At 42.2% G+C, this 17,721-nt stretch overlaps 2 protein-coding genes and 1 long non-coding RNA gene across 11 annotated transcripts in view; 2 read left to right on the top strand and 1 right to left on the bottom strand.

Moving 5' to 3' along the window:
- Nucleotides 1-17,721, bottom strand: part of LOC110978424 (uncharacterized) — a 60,669-nt gene that overhangs the window by 28,856 nt on the left and 14,092 nt on the right. For 6 of the 9 annotated variants that reach the window (XR_015424263.1, XR_015424256.1, XR_015424254.1 and 3 more), the window contains exon 2: nucleotides 14,434-14,530. This is a non-coding gene — a long non-coding RNA (uncharacterized LOC110978424). The other 3 variants (XR_015424259.1, XR_015424261.1, XR_015424258.1) reach the window with 3 other exon arrangements.
- On the top strand, nucleotides 3,572-4,219 carry LOC147800160 (uncharacterized). The gene has a single exon (XM_087132618.1). The coding sequence runs from the start codon at nucleotides 3,572-3,574 to the stop codon at nucleotides 4,217-4,219; it is 648 nt and encodes a 215-aa protein (XP_086988744.1).
- Nucleotides 8,389-9,465, top strand: LOC147800159 (uncharacterized). Its single transcript, XM_087132617.1, has one exon. It carries the CDS (start codon nucleotides 8,389-8,391, stop codon nucleotides 9,463-9,465), a length of 1,077 nt encoding a protein of 358 aa, XP_086988743.1.

Raw genomic sequence — 17,721 nt, 5'->3', positions numbered from 1 at the left:
ACGGTATAATTTGAATTGTGCTGCTCGTGCGCTTTGGCAATGACCGCCGTGGTGGCATTGCTGTACAAAAAACAACAGTGCAAAATCAACAAACGAACCCTGCCAAATTTTTTTCCCGAACAGCTTGTGGAACATGGAGGCCAAGAACATCTGAGGAAATGCTTTCTGGCAAACTCATACTATTACTTATATTACAAAAAGGGGGATTCCCTGTAATAACAGTGGGTGTAGGTATAGGCCCAAGGAACGAAAATTGCGACCGACAGGTAGGACGAGGCCCTAACTCACCCCCAGCCACCAGACTGCTGCCATCTCCGGACACTTGCGAAGGACTTGGCATTGGCCCAATATTCAGGGCACAGTCCGGCTGTGCAGATCCCGCAGAGCAGTTCAGAATGTTATGGTCCAATGTCATCGGAAAATGGAACAAGGGGTGACGATTGAGCCTGAGGTGGTCGAAGCGATCGGCAGATGAACTGGCTGAAGTCTGAATAGAGTCGGATGAAGCCTGGAAGGTAATGTTCCTTATGCTCCAGACACTAGCTCGACGGGGGCTGGACGCGATGTCGACATGGTCGATGAACCTGAGGCTGAACTGGAAAGCCCGCGATGGAAGTCGCTGACATGGCTGGGGGAGAACACGCTGACTGGAAGCGTCGACGGCACAATACCTGCGCTGAAGAAAACTATAGCCAGCATGGACGACTGGGCTGAGGCTGACGAAAACACACTTGCTGACGAGAAGACTGGATAAGTCGGCACATGTAGCGTCACCCCCTCCGTAGTTGGAACAGGTATACCCAATCCCTCAGCTGGGCTGGCTGGCGGAACTCCCTTGGGAAGGGGGAAGGAAGCGCGGGCCTTACGCCTCAGCAAACGTCTGGTGCTGAGTTGGCCGTCTGTTATCAGGCCTACAGGTTGTACTCGTCACGGCTGTATCCGTGAAACGGGCGGGTCGACGAGTGCGATGAAGATCACCCCGATTCATGATTACTGGGAATTGAACGCTAGAAGAACAGGCGAAAGGAGAGTCTGGAAAACACAATGCACCGGAATGAAGTACATGCAGACAATATTTTAACGATCCAGGAGAAAAACAATGAAAATCGAAGCAGTCATTTTTTGTTTCAGTGTGCAATCCAAATGGCTGTGACAGAGTGGCCGTACAATTACTGCCGCCTGCACTCAACGCGGCCTGACGTGCACGAAAGAATCTGATTGGATAAAAGTGTCCTGGCATAATTTGCCTGCCTGTGACCTTCGCCTTGTGCATAATTATTCCATATTAGGCTCATAAATTTTTCCCCGGCCCAATAACATTCGCTCCAGCCTCGTATATATATATATCAGAAATGCAACACAGTTTGAAGCCCATGCTTATTTGTCTGTTAGTGTTACGCAGTGGTGCACAAAAGCAGCTGCATGCCACTACCCCGTCGGGCTAAAGAAAGGTTCGCTGAGCATAAGGTCTTTTACCCTGTAGAGGGGTATTATTGTTTGATTTTATCATTAATTAGGCATATTATTCTCCGACAACACATTTACAATGCATACCCACCAGAGTTTTTGGTTTCTTGAGCATAGTTTTTCGAGCTGCCCATTTAGTTCTTTTTTCTTTGATTTAAAGCACACATGTTTAGCACCTTTGCCATAGAATAGGGGGCACACTTGCCACACTTGGCATCTTTGGCATGCTTGCCACTTATCCACCATTTGTATCCACCGTTCCCAGTTATGGTTGGAAACTATGGTAGCCCCACCTGAACAAGTACATGTACATGTAGGTGCTCATCACAGTGTTTCAATCCGTCACATGACTTAAACTACTATAGATGCATATTAATAGAAGAACCTGTCATTTGATCACAATAGTTTATAAAAGTCTCACATTGAAATTACAATTGCAGTTATGCAATTGCTTCATCCACGTTACCAATATGCATACATGTTTCTTATGGTGACCTTGTTGTTCTATTTAGTAAAACTAAATCTGGTGAACGTAAATTTGTGGTTCGTGGAGCCTGTGCATTTAATGCTCTCCCAACACCATTGAAGTGTCCCCTTCCTGCATCAGCAGTGAGTTTTAAAAACTCATTTTGGAACATACATTAATTCTTAAACCTTGTTTTCGCTGTTTTTAAGTTTAGTCTTGACGTTTTGTTAGTTTCCTGTGCTAACTTCTCATTATCTTCTTTGATGTTTTTAATTACCGGTATATATGTAACCCGTGGTTCACATTTCAAAATAGCAGGAACCAAATTTCATATTAATTCAATTCCCTTTTAAATAAACTCTTGACCTCACACAATTCAGGATTTACGTACAAAAGAGATTTTGCTTTATTGGAGGGAATAAACAAGCCAATCAATTTGAGAAATATGAAGTGAATCTAGAGAACACCAATTCAGATGGCCATAAATTAAAACAGGAGATTTACAGAAAATGCAGGATCCTGTTAAGTCAGACTACACTTTGAGCTCAAGGGAAAACAATGGCGCCAAAGTTATAGATATAAAGATGAGTTGCAACGAGTCATTCCAAGGTGGGAGAACAGGAGTCCAGGATGTTGTGTAGCCAGTTGGCAAAAGTGAAGAGCAAAAGTTCAGCAGAAGAAATGTAATGCAAAGGAATGCTTGTGGATCTTGTAAGATTGATGCTGGTGATTAATGCCACAGATGCCTTGGTGTACTTGTGCTGTGTCTGCAAAATAGCTTGGTGGCTAGGATGCCTGGGGAAGTTTATGGCTTTCACAGCTTGGGTAAGGTATAAACAACAACTTGGGATTAAGTGTCCCAACATCCTGCTGATCTCCTGAAAAGTTTACTGGGAGTGTACACACTGGTGTACTAATCAGAGAATAAAGGCAGTGGATACAAAGAGCATCCTGTGAGCGAGATCCCGTGAAGATTTTGCCGTGACCGGACGTAGGATTGGATGTTCCAGAGTGCATGAAAATTTGAATCTCTGTCAGCCAGTGACTGCCTTCGTTTGGCATTCTTGATTATTTTTCAAGATTCTTGTGTTGCTACTTCAACTGGTAAGCAATATCCAATTATCAGGAGGTTTTAAACTTTAAGCTTTCCCCCTTTTCTAGGTCGCTTTAGGCCGATTCCACCCCAAGATGGAAGATAAGATGGAATCAGACACCTCATGGGATCAATTATCACAATCTAATCAAAGGCCTTATGACAATCTTCAAGAGAATGATGACAGATCACGATCAACCCCAGATAGATTAATGAGTCAAGCCCAAAATGAAACACAGTCTCAACCTAAAAGCCGTAAACGACAGCACATAACATACAGTGACGTCTACACAGATTCAGATAGTGACCCTCCACAAAACTCCTAACCTAAACGCCGTCTCATTCAGAACTTAAACATCAAGAGTCAACCTACACTGGTCATCATTAATTCCCCTGATATCAAACTTGCTAAGGTTAGCCCGATTAAAATTGCTAAAGCCTTGAACATCCTAGGTCGCAACTTCGTGAAAAGCGTCACCAAAAACAATCAAGGGGGCATTACTGTAAGATGTCATACGTCAGCCCAGGCCAAAAAAATCAAAGCCATGTCGCAACTTGATCAATGGACTATAACTACCAAATTTGCAAAATCAGAAACCCAGAGTAAAGGTGTCATAACTGGAATCCCCACTGAACTAGATGACAAAGAAATTCTAGAAGATTGCAAGAAACAAGGTATCCTAGAAGTCAAGCGTCTAATGCGCAGAAAAGATGGTAAATTGGAGACAAGTCTGTCTGTCTGCCTAACTTTTAATACTCCCACCATCCCTGAAACCTTCCAACTAGGATATGAAAACTTCAGAGTCAAGCCTTTCATCCCACCCATCATCCGTTGCTTTAACTGCCAACGACTTGGTCATGTGGCAAATAACTGTCGTAGCGCTACTAGGTGTGTTGGTTGTGGCGGCTCACACTCATACGAACACTGCACACAGAAGGATGAAGTTAAATGCTGCAGATGTGGGGAGCAACATTCATCAGCATATGCAGGGTGCAATACTATGAAACAAGAAAGACGCATCCAGAACATCAAAGTTTCATACAATATATCATATGCAGACGCAGCAAAGGCTATTAAAACAGACATCTCAATAAACCCAAACGCATCATCCACCCAATCTACTCCTGCAACACCACCAATGGCGACCCCTGAGGTAAAATCCACAAGTCGTAAGAACCCAAAGAGAAGATAAACAAAGTTCGGCAGAACTATTCAACCCAAAACTACCCTCCCCTCGGAACAAAGACAGGATGCCACCACCCAAACTGAACAGGCAACTGCAACACAAACTGAATCCACACATCAGTGCCTTTGTAGCGCAGTCAATATCCTAGAACTACTCAGCTCACCAGAGTAATGCAAATAATGGATACCTTCAAGAACAAAGACGAGAGAGTAGCTGCAACTAAATCTCTTATCGACCATCTTCGTCCCGAAACTGAAGAACTCAAAAAACACAAAGAAAAACCTGGCAGACGCAGATCAACTCCACAGACTCCATCCAGCCCGAAAAAAACAGATGCGTCGAAATCTCATCAAACAAAAACAGGAACACACTCATCTGACCAGTCAAACGTAAGCCAACCCCCCAAAAGTAACAGAAACGCAACATCATGAATATTTACACTTTGATGACAGGTTTACTTATCTTACAATGGAATACACAATCCCTTCTGGCTCATCAAAAAGAACTAAAGAAATAATTTACTCCTGGCCTACGATCTAGAAACCAGACATTATTTGCGTCCAAGTAACTTGGTTGAAAGAGAATAAAAATTTCAGATTAAGAGGCTACGATGTATACCGCCATGACCGAAATAACTCAAACAAAAAAAGTGGTGGTGGATGTGCTTTTATTGTAAAACATGGAGTTGCTTTCAAATACAAAACGGGTTTTGATATCCCCCTGGAGCTCCAAATAGGTGAAATTTACGATGACTGTAAAAATAAAATTAACATCATCAATGCTTACAACCCTTGCTCCACACTAGACTTCAACTCACTTAACCAAATCATTGGAAACACTAACAAGCCTTGCATAATCTGTGGCGACTTTAATGGCCACAACCCACTATGGGGTAGCTCTAAACTTGATCATAATCGACAAATCATTGATGATATTATCTCTAACAACAACTTGGTCTGTCTTAGCACTGGAGAAGGTACCAGAGTTAACTCATCACGCAGTTCCCTTTCATGTATAGATATTACCCTTGCCTCCCCTTGCATAGCTTCCAAATGCAAATGGACCATTCTAAATAACACGATGGGGAGCGATCACTGTCCAATCACTATTGAAATTAATCATCGCATTTATAAAAGCACTAACCACTTTACACCTCGGTGGTCACTTAAAAAAGCTGATTGGGGCAAAATCGCAAAGGAATGCAACTGTCTAATCAGTAAGCCAGACAACACAGTCAGTATCAACGCCTCATACGGCAACGTCAGTCATGAACTTGATTGCGCAATGACTAGTTCTATACCTAAAACCAAACCTAGTCGCACAAACAAACCACCTGCCACTTGGTGGAATGACGAATGTCAGAAAGTTATACAAAACAAAAAGGAGGCTTTAAAAAAACTGAGAAAAACTAGTCTCCCATCTGATCTAATAAACTACAAAAGAGCCTGTGCTATTGCTAAGAAAAACCATCAAAGTTGCAAAAGGAAAAGACTGGGAACAATTTTGCAAAGACCTCAAGCCGGGAACTAATACTAAACTTATTTGGAACAAAATTAAATGTATTTACCCTTCTCACAAAAAGACCAACATTCCAGTCATTAATTATGATGGTAAAAACGTTGTCACTGACAAAGATAAAGTTGAGACCCTTGTTGATAATTTTGCTAAAATCAGTAGCAATGAAAATTGCATGTACATCCCCTCTTTCATCAACACCAAAAATGAGGCGGAAAGTGCTTTCAAGTTTCAAGACAACAATGATGGAGTCCTTAATGAACCGTTCAACATTGATGAATTGAATCATGCCATTGATGCTTCCAAATGTACAACACCGGGAAAAGATGAAATCAGCAATGCGGTTATCAAACATTTGCCCATTAAAATCAGGGAATACTTACTCATCATCTTCAACATGATCTGGTACACCTCCCAATGTCCTAAGCAGTGGAAAGACACTATTCTCATTCCTATTCTCAAACCAGGGAAAGATCCAGCCAACCCTTCATCTTACCGCCCAATAGCTCTCACCTTCACCCTATGCAAGCTAATGGAACGCATGGTTAACTCCTGCTTATTGTGGTATATTATGTATGTATGTATGTATGTATGTATGCGTGTACGTAGTCACTGTGTCTATTAATATTCATACATTGTCACACGCGCATGCGTGGATTAGAGCATTGAAAGTTGGGTCAGACCAGTTTTGAGAATTAAATGAAGACACTTCACAATCGCAGATCGATTGATGGAGTGGACGTCCTAATTATTCCACTAGCGTGTACTTTGTCCTAATTAGCGGGACATAACAATTTCTGGCGACGAGGATGGGATACAGCAAAGTTCGGTAGGTCTCACCTTGGAGATCGCCGAGAACATGTGGATAATTGTCGGCAGTGTCAGGCAGGCCCACACTAGACTATTCACGCCACTGTTCGTGTACGCAATGTACATGACACACGTTAGAACAAGCATCCGTCATGCCATGCCCCACCACGCCACTACACTACCACAAGCAAGCCGGACAGTCAGTTGCCGTAAGTGCATGAAGTGTAACAACTTTTAGCGGAGAGCTGTTCCATTGACTGTGCGCGCTACACGCCAATTGCATGTACATGTGCGAGATCTTTACACGTGTCGTGCACTGTTTGGTGCCAGAGTAATAAGCACAACAGCGGGAAGAGCCATTTGAGTTGGAGAGATCGCGCCACACCCTGCAACAGCTGCCGAGTGAATGGAGTGGTGGTCCAGAGCCAGGGAACTTGTCGCCTTAGTAATGCAGTCCCAGACAGTGGAGTTGTTTTGGAGCATAAGCTGATAAATGCGGGGATCGTGAAGTTTCACCCAGAACTGGCCAAGGATTTATGCAACGCTTTGACAGGACTTGGCTTTACCAGTCCAAGACAGCGCACCATCGCCGATCGCCCATCGGTACGCCCCGTTCATCTGATCGGACTTCACTCACGAAGCCTTGCCCCCCGTGCAGCGCCACACCGCCCAGTTTGTCGCTGGCAGAAGCGTGGACAACGCCCGTTGGATTCCTCAGGAACCATTTCCCCGTCTAGCACCGCACCGCTCAGTGTTGTCAGCGTCAACCCCGCCCGGCCGATGCTCCGCGGACTCATTGAACAGTTGATAGGATTGCGGACTTGAACTTAACATGCTTAATGAATCGTGGGACATGTCTTTGGTACGTGATCGCCGAACTTTGTGAACATTAACTATCACTTCATGGGCTTATTGTTGTGAGTATTGTTGTATTGAATTTTCCTAAACCATAGGCCTACCTGAAAACAAAGTTACCATTGCATTGATTCATTGCCAAGTCGGTAAAAAGTTGCTGGCTTGATTTCAAATTGTATTTGTGGCCTACATTTTAGAAATATTCAGTGTACAAGTTTACTGTTCTGTTACCTGGTTTTGTTATTGCTATGACAAACATGTTACAAATCAGTTTTACTGTGTAGTAACGGTGTTGTTTGGTTACTGCCCAAACTAGTTGCCACATATTTTATGCCAGTGTTGATTGTTACAAATAGTTTTGCTATGGTAACGGTGTTGTTTGGTTACTGCCCAAACTAGTTACCACACGTTTTATGCCAGAGTTAATTGTGACATCAGTTTCACTATATGGTAATGGTGTTGTCGGTTTACTGCCCAAGCTAGTTGCCACATATTGTATGTAAGTGGTAGTTGCTACAAAGCATTTGGCTATATAGTAACGGTATTGTTTGATTACTACCCAAACTGTATTTAGTTGCCATATATTTTGTCAAGTTGTGTTTAACTGGGTATCTTTTGGCAATATGGCCAGTACAGTAAGCGGTGTGATAGGTGTTGTACCTGCTTTTGATTCTAGCCAGATTGAAGAATGGATCGAATTACTGGAAACTTGGCTGGTTGTAGAGGAGGAAAGGAAGCGCTCAGTGTTATTTACGAGTTTGGGTAGCAAGAGTTATCACACCTTGCGAGCTCTATTGCAGCCTAATAAGCCTACCGATAAGTCGTACAAAGAATGTGTAGATTTGCTGAAAAGCCACTATGCACCTAAACCTAGCGAGATTGTGTTGAGGTATAGATTTTATACTAGAATCCAGAAGCCAGGTGAGACTGTGCCACAGTTCATTGCTGGTCTTGGCCAGCTAAGTGAGAATTGTAATTTTGCAGAGTTGAATAATATGTTACGTGATAGGCTTGTGGTTGGTTGTCGAGAACCAGCTATCCAGCGGAAGCTGCTTAGTGATACCAGCCTCACATTTGAGAAGGCCCTGAACATCGCTACCGCCATGGAAATGACCAGCAAGGATGTGGAGAAGATTAAGGAAATTAGCCAACCACAGAGTCAGCCGGCAGATCCAAAGGTCAACAAAATGCAGTTTTCACGGAAACCAAAGCCGAAGTTTGCCCGTAAACCACCAAGCAGTGCCAAAGGCAAACGTCAGTCTGATGACAGTGCAAAAGCGGCCAGCCGAAGCTTCAACCAGCAGAAGTGTTGGCGTTGTGGTGCCACACATACCTCAGATGCATGCCCATTTAAATCAGAAAAATGCCACAAGTGCCATCGTACGGGTCACACAAAGAGCCAGTGTGACAAGGTGCAAGAGTTTAATCGGCGCCAGCAGCGGAAAGGGCCGAAGGCTCATCACCTAGAAGATGAGGAACACCGGGAGGATGAAGCCACAGCCACAATATTGAGTCACATGGACGTGCCAGCGGTTCAGCTACTGAAGTGTAAACCCTATAATGTGACCATGAATGTCAACGGTAACGAAATCAACATGGAGCTTGACACGGGAAGCCCGTGGTCCATTGTGTCATTGGGGACATTTACCCGAATCAGGAATCCTGATGAAATTCAGCCTTGCAATCCCTGTTTGACAACATACACCGGTGATAGAGTTCCAATCGTTGGTGAGGCCATAGTGAAGGTGAAGCATTTGTCGTCACACCCGACAAAGCCTTTGCCACTCCTTGTCGTGCAGGATGGAGTAAGCCTCTTGGGACGGGAGTGGATAGAATGCTTCCAATCAGCACTGGCCGATGTCCTTCAAGCCAAGCCGCCAAGCAGCTCAAGACTGAATGCAGTTGACATGGATACCGAAGTCCAATTGAAGGACATACTGCAAGCCCATGATAAAGTGTTCAATACCACGGTACTTGGTAAGCTGAAAGGGTACCAGGCAAAGGTACTGCCAGTAGAGGAGCAGCCACTTTTCTACAAAGCCGCCTCAGTCTTACACATGAGGGAACAGTGAATAGACGACTGTCTCGATGAATTGCTTGAGAACGGTGTAATCGAGCCAGTGAGATTTGCTGACTATGTCTGCCCTATCGTGGTAGCGGATAAAGCCGATGGGAGTGTCCGTATCTGTGGGAACTACAAGCTCACCGCAAACAAGGTTCTACGGTTGGAGCAGTACCCATTGCCAACACTGGAGGATCTAATGCAAGATCTTCAGGGCGGACAACGATTTTCAAAGGTGGACTTGTCTCATGCATACCACCAGATCGAGTTGGAAGAAGCCGCAAGAAAATACACTACGGTGAATACCCATCGAGGCCTCTTTCAGTATGTGAGGATGCCCTTTGGGTTAGCCTCAGCCCCTGCCATCTTTCAACGAACCATCGAATCGCTGCTTGCAGATATCCCCATGTGCCGCCCGTACCTAGATGATATTATCATCAGTGGCCGAAATGATGTCGAGCATCTCGCCAATCTCAACATAGTGTTGCTACGCTTGAAAGAGAGCCGTATGAAGCTAAAGTGGGAGAAGTGTGAATTCCTGCGGGACTCAGTCACTAATCTGGGTCACGAGCTAAACCAAGAAGGGTTACGCCCATTGAAGTCAAAGATTGAGGCCATTCAGCAAGCTCCTTGTCCGAAGAACCAGGAAGAGCTTCAATCTGGGACTGCTTGGCTATTACAGAAAGTTCATCCCTAACCTCTCACGGCACATTGCACCATTGACAGAGTTGCTGTGGGCAGAGTTTAAGACGGACAAGAAGACAAGGAAGCGCCATGGGGGCCTTATGGAGGATCCGAAGTTTATGTGGGGGCCTCGACAAAAGGATGCCTTCCAGGAATCAAAGAAGTTGCTTCAAAGTGACAAGGTCCTGGTCCACTTTGATCCAGAGAAGCCACTGTTACTGCAGACGGACGCCAGCTCCTATGGCCTCGGCGCAAGTACTCTAACAGTCTTTCTTGACATTGAGAAGGCTTACGATATGCTATGGCGTAAAGGGATCTTAATTAAACTCCAAGCCATGGGCATACATGGGCGAATAACCCGCTGGATTGATAATTTTCTCTGTGATAGAAAAATCCAGGTTAAAGCCAACAATATTCTCTCTACTGAAAGAACCCCGGAAAATGGTGTTCCCCAAGGCAGTGTCATTAGTCCTTTGCTTTTTAACATTGCAGTGAACGACCTCTCCCAGCACCTTCCCAACGTCAAAGTTTCCCAATATGCAGACGACATAGCCATATGGAAGTCTAACAGGAACATCTCTTTCCTTGAGAAAATAATCCAAAATAGTCTTACTAATATTCTCACTTGGTGTGAAAAATGGGGTTTAAATTATCCTACCCTAAAACCGTTGCAGTTCTTTTCACCAACAAACAGAAAACCAACGTGTCCCTCTCTGTCCAAAACCGCTCGATCCAATTTTTACAATCAGCCAAATTCCTGGGCGTTACCTTTGACAGCAAACTTAGGTGGAAACTACATATAGATATATTGTCATGAAATGCAAAAGAAAACTTAACCTCCTGCGCTGTATTAGCAGAAACACGTGGGGCGCTGACTGCAAGACACTTTATCAGTTATACTCAGCTTTAATCAAACCAGTTCTTGAATATCGATGTGAATCTTTCGACTCCGCTTCCACTACCATGAAACAAAAATTAGACAGCATACAATATCAAGCTCTTAAAATCTGTACAGGGGCTCTCCAAGGTACTCCTCTCTTCAAGCTTCAACTAGAATGTGGCGACCCTCCACTGAACCTCCGTCCTCAATTCTTGAGTGACATTTACAGCATCAAAATAAAGGCTCACAAAAACCACCCAAATCAGTATATTGATCAAGATAACAGGCAAAAAAATTACTTCAATGTGAAATGGAGTCAAACGCCACACAAAACTCCTTTTGAAGCCAGAACTACTAAATATGATATTGTTACCTTCCCTTTGACTAACACCTTTCCATATTGGCACTATTACAATCCTAACATACCTACAGAAATCTTTTCCCGGATCTCATACAATGACGACCCAAACATGCGAGGAAGTATCAGCAAAGATGTTATTAATACGGTTTGGCACAAATCACTTCAGATCTATACTGATGGATCTTTTAATCCTGACCTCAACACAGTTGGCTGCAGTCTGCATATTCCCCAACTTAACTACTCCAAAAATGTCAGACTTAACAACAGTATCTCTATTTTCACAGCTGAACTTTTCACCATCCTCTTGGCCGTGGAATGGATAGAGACCATCAATCCACTTCACTCTTGTATATTCAGTGACTGTTTAAGTGCCATCCAAGCTATTGCTAACCCCCTGCCCCAGAATAAGATCGTCTGTGACATTCGACATACCCTCATTAATATTCAGCACCAAGGAAACGTTGTTGTATTCGAATGGATTCCGGGCCATTGTGATATTCCTGGCAATGAAAAAAATGACAAATTAGCTAAACTAGGAACCAAAAAAACCCGAAATGTTGACCATCACATCCCTTTCTCTGACACCGAAACCAAACGCTGTCTTAAAAATGATCTCATACATAATTGGAAAAAGTCCGTCCCAAATATTGACCCTTCTAAGCACCTACAGCTTGACCCTTCCTTTACCTTTACAAAATGGGGCAAAGGACGTACACAAGAAATTAAGCTACACAGACTTCGCCTGGGCATCTGCAAAGGACTTAATACTTTCCCCTACAACATCGGAAAAACTTCCAATAACTTTTGCGATTCTTGCGGCACTATCGATGATGTCAAACATTTCCTGCTTGAGTGTATTAAGTTCAATACACAGAGACAGACCCTCCAGAAAACACTAGGTTTAACTGACGCTCAAATGAATCTCACACAATTATTAGGGCAAAAACATTTCTCCCATTCAATCCTAAAATACATCCATAATTGATTTTGAGATTATTGTGCATGTGCGGGAGAGGGGGGCGCCAAAGGTTGGCTGGATACAGTGTCACCTTTCATCACCTGAAGGTGATGCGGACCTGCGAAGAACCTGGCAGGGCCCGGGGCCCTTAAACTGCATGGTACACGGTCCGACCTTGCAGGGCACCAGCGATACTGCATGTTCGGAGGATCATTGGCATTCCCTCTTCTCTTGCTCACATGTTAATGCCTTTCTGTTGTAGCATTTTTTAATGTCCTTTTCTTTTTCCTTTCCGGCTCTCGTAATATCCACTCTTTACTGTCTGATCAAGTGTCTTTAGCTATTTGAATTTCTAGCCGTACTACCAAATGGCTAAGCGACCTTTTTGCTAATGGCATAAAGGGCACTAGCGTATGCCGTACATGCCATTAATTCTACAACAACAACAACAACAGCATCCTGTGATCTTCTAGGAAAGCAGAAACATTAAAGATACGGAAGAAAGAGCAGGCTATTTGACAAAAGGAATAGGCAATAGATCAAAGGTTCACCACTGGAACAATGCTTACCAGTAGAAAAGTCAAAAGCTCAGGAAAGAACAAAAAGTATGCAAAAGGAAAACATAGTCATAAAGAAATAAAATTTGAAATTGTACCCCAAGACCTCTTTTGGGACGGGGTTACATATACATGTACATGTACATGTATGTTGTGCCTCGTATGTTTGTATTTTGTTTTTAGTGTTGTGTATTATTGGACTTTCAATTTTTGGCGAGTAATTTTTAACTAATATTAATGAAGTTTTATTGATTGTTATTGCTGGGTACCTATGGAAAACAGTGCTTTGACACTGATAGGTCTCCCCAGGGTCAAGAAGAAATAAATAATAATAAAAAAAAAAAATAAATACCGCAGTATTAGTAAATACAGGGTATTAATGTACCGGTATGTTTATCACAAACATCTCGAATAAATACAATATCATCCAAGCCTAGCATGATGATACGTGTCATTACATGTAGGATAGAATTGGCTTTGCCCTTCCATCATTATTGTAGTACACATTTTGCACACGTGTGCAGTTCATCATATGTTTCATTGCTCCAAAGGTACAGTACATTGTTAATTTAATAAATGTGCGAAGGTGGCATTTTCTTGAGGGTGTTACGGTAACCTTCCCTGAGGAAGAGTAACATTAAATGACAAAGACATGTGGCAAAGGACCTTCCTAATGTACCTTCCTTGAGGAAAGGGTGGGACAGGCCAAAATATGACGAAGGTAGCCATGTGACACTCTGTGTACATGTACATACTGGTAGTTGGTGGTTCAAGTTTTCTATGGACAAGGTTGATTGCAAATCATCTTTTGTTACCAGCAGCACCAAATTTCAGGTTGGATTTGGGTTTGGGCCACCAAACTTCAGCAGGACCAATAGAGTTATCTACATGTTAATTCTGCTGGAAACCACGGCAATAAGTTCATTTCAACCCCTGCACTGTCTAAATGGACTTTCTACAATTTGAGATACAATGTAACAAAGGTGCGAAACTCTACATGGCACAGTACATGTGCATGTACTGTAAGATTCATTACAAAATGTCGTTTAAACGACACAAGTTCCAAATCCCTTTACAGATTTTCCCAAATGTTTAAATGGAAACCTCCCCCTACCCTTTAGAGGTTTGACGTTTTGATTGACACAATCTGGCATTCATTTTTATTGTAAACAATGCCAGTAAATTGTAATTTAATTTTCTGAACACTTTTCCCTTTTGGCATCTAACGGTACACATACATGTATGTGCTGTCTGAGACAAACGTGGATTCTGAACACCATAAACATTGTCCATGCTCCAACATCAATCGACATGTACATTTTTACATTGGCTGGACCATGTGCATTGTTCAACTTTATAATTTGGCATGTGAAACCACTGAGGTATAGGAAAGTTTTTAACATGTTTTTCAAATTAAACATAAATTCCCACCCTTAATCAGTAAGAAATATGTCCATGTGCATACTTTTAGCACTGAATAAAAACTTCATGTTATTGTACCTGTAAGGAGAAAAATGAAATTCTGTTATAAAACTTACCAATTTGGCAACGGCAAGAACACAGATCCACACTTAACATCTTCGTATCAGGTTGATGGCTTGAACAGTCAAATAAGAACGGATGCCGAAAAGTCATCTAGGGAGAGTGTCAGAAAAGTCATAAAGGTCAAATAATACATTGAGGTAACAACTAACTGAAAGCAAAGTTTCCATGCCAAATATGTGTGTATGATGGCCACACTACAGACCAGACGGGGGAGGGGATTTTTGAATTGAAAATCTCTTTCAGGCAAACATACCAGTTTGCAAGTTAACAATAGATCCAGAACAGCTAGGCAACAAGCTTGAGTGACCCATTGCAAATGTATACATCACAAATTCCAATGTCATTTTCTCTCAGTGTCTGCATATTTTTCCACTTTTGTCTTCAGAAAAACCTTTAAATCTATCCTAGCTAAATACTTTCTCATCTGATAGGGATTTTGGAGTATGAAATAAAGACTTCAAAAGGTTCTTTTGTTCCAAGTCCACGAGGTTGACAGAAATCTGTAGGGTTCCCGTCTACATGAGCTCAAAACCGAACTGTGCGATACGTACCGTACATGTACATGTACATGTACGTCAGGTTGCCATGTACATGTACCATTCTCACACAAACTGAATCGTGGGTCTTTGATATTTTCTGAATCTGAGCTTCACAACTGTTCCTTGCTCTGGATAGATTCTACTCTTTGTCAATTTGAAGTTTGAAACTCCATAAAAAGTAATGTTTTGCTTCAACAAAACTGAACGGTATACTCTTATCCCCATGGTGATGTACACAGGTACATTTCGAACACCACATGCCAACACAAGGTTTGTCCATCAGAGATAAAGCCTGTGATGGCATAGATGCCATGATTTACACACAAAATGAAGATGATCTTTCACACATACACGAAATGTCAACTGTAATGGCGTATGGTACCCTGAATCACAAACCTGTTTACTGAACACACTTGGAAAGGAGCCCTGTTCTTTTCTGTTGAAGGCATTTAAGGTTAAAGGAAATTTTTGATTCTTTATTTCCACAGTTTAAAACCCTCCGGGACCAGACAGTTGTTATTATAATGACATTCGAGGGTTCCCAAAGACAAAAGTGAGGAAAACTTTGGAGAATCTGAGAGAAAAATGATGTTCAATTTGTGCCTCTTGTTATTTCTAATGGGTTGCTCAAACTTGCTGCCTTCCCTGGCCATATAGCTGCATGCACACATATTGCAGAACAAAATTTATCAGTGAACTACATGTAGTCTAGGCTATCTTCTTTCTGTGGAGCTCAGAGGTGGAATAATGAGCCCCATTTTTCAAGGAGTACAGGCATAGGTGGGCTGTAAAACAAATGTTTCACAGCTGGGTAATCCTTAGGACCCTCTCACTAAAACCATGATAACATGTGTACATGTACAATACATGTACATGTATACTGTACATGTTCCCAACTGCCTAAATTGGTAAGAATTTCACACTCTTTTTACTATTCAACCATGGCAACATCCTTCTCAAAATGACTCCTCGATTCTGCAGCCATGTACAAGGAAGACTTCCTGAGGCTGTCAGGGTAACTTTATCTATTTCTTATTTATACTGGGGAACTCATTCAGTTTATAAAAAACTGTTTTCCTAGAGGTCCCAGGTCAAAATATTTAAAAGCCATAAAAATATCCATGAAGACTAAGTACTGAAGGTATCAAAATTGAAACCATCTCATACATGTGACATCAAGGACAGTATAAATGTATACAAAACTACTGATCCAGAGGTCATAAGTACAGAAAATAAATAAATAATTGACACTAAAACACAAATATAAAAACGATTGAACCAGCTTAAAAAAACGGCAACATGACAACTGAAATGACAGAAATTGGTCGATATTGATTACAATCATGAATAGAGCCACCTTTATGAATGGGAGTGACTTTGGCTAGCTTCCAATCATCCGGGACGGCACCGCTATTCAAGCTCAGTTGGAAAACACATGCCAAAGGTTCAGCTAAATTGGAAGCCCTGGCTTTCAGGAAACGGCCATTAATGCCATCCATAACGTTAGCTTTGCCTAAAGGAATTCTCCGCAATAACCTACATGTACATGTATGAACTTCAGAAGCAGACTTCAGGCTGATACACTGCACATTGTTGTAATGTGCTAAAACCAAAAGTTAGAACTGCCCACATTTCTACAATGGAAAGAATTTGGTGACAAACATATCACGGGTTGAATGTTCCATTTCACTCAGCTTTGCCTCATGGACTACAGAATAGAATTTTCAATGATTCATGCTGTCTGTCACAACAAGCGATAAGTCCTACTACTGCGCTCATAAACATGAAGTCTGCAACCTTGTGGTGCCATTATTAGCACCGCTATTGTAGGCCAAATGAGTGGGACTGACGGTAGCAATCACGGGATGAGTGAAATACATACATGTATATGTATGAGTACGTGTACAGTGGGCTTATGAATACGACACATTGACATGTACAATTGTACATGTACATGTATGTTAGGCTTTCACTGGTTTACATGTAGGTGGGCAAGGTTTTCATTACACTGTGACTAATGTCCAGGGTACTGGTATCATTCATGCTTCCATAGTGAACATGTAGCTGAAATGTTGTTATTATGTTCCTTACACTGGAATTACGCATGAATGCTTGGTTTAGATGTTTTTTATATGTACATGTAAATAAATATGTAAAATATATCACAGCTCTCAGCTTTGGTTGTAAACATCTCAAATGAACTTCTTGTGTGAAAACCTAAAATTTAGATTACCCTAGTTCCCGGCGGTACCTGGCAAAGATCCCTTAAAATAATAGTCGGTACTTTATGTCTGGAAACCAAACCAACAATTAATATGCATTATGCACTTGCGCACGTGTGTGTCCTGCACATCCTCAAATAAGAAACTCAATTGGGATGTTTACAACAGGAGGATGGAACTGTGACACCTGTACTTACATGTACATTTGCTATACATACATGTACACTGCACGTGTACCATGACTGGGCCCTGTCCACTGACCGTATAGCATTCCTCCCCCCTTATACATGTATTAGAGGCAAGTGGAGTAATAACGTGTTCAAAACATGAATCAGTAATAATTACTTGCAGTGTGCTGGGCTTTTGGCCTTGTGTGTGCGGTATACGTGTATGTACATGTACGTGCAGTGCACCAGCCTTTGCATCTTGTTTGCCAGTACATGTGTACATTTATGCAAAGTTCAGGGCCAGTATGTACTTGGAGGTGGTTAAGTGCACAAAATAAGAGTCCCGTATAAGA

This window comes from Acanthaster planci, linkage group LG02 (assembly GCF_054643075.1).
Source record: "Acanthaster planci isolate LZ-2023a linkage group LG02, COTS_SCS, whole genome shotgun sequence".
In the NCBI taxonomy this organism is placed as follows: domain Eukaryota; kingdom Metazoa; phylum Echinodermata; class Asteroidea; order Valvatida; family Acanthasteridae; genus Acanthaster; species Acanthaster planci.
The sequence above is the reverse complement of the archived record's forward strand: the minus strand, read 5'-3'. Positions and strand labels throughout refer to the sequence as shown.

Excerpts from the sequence above, each read along its gene's own strand:
- LOC147800160 (XM_087132618.1), top strand. The coding sequence starts at position 3,572 with ATGTCGCAACTTGATCAATGGACTATAACTACCAAATTTGCAAAATCA.
- LOC147800159 (XM_087132617.1), top strand. The coding sequence starts at position 8,389 with ATGTTACGTGATAGGCTTGTGGTTGGTTGTCGAGAACCAGCTATCCAG.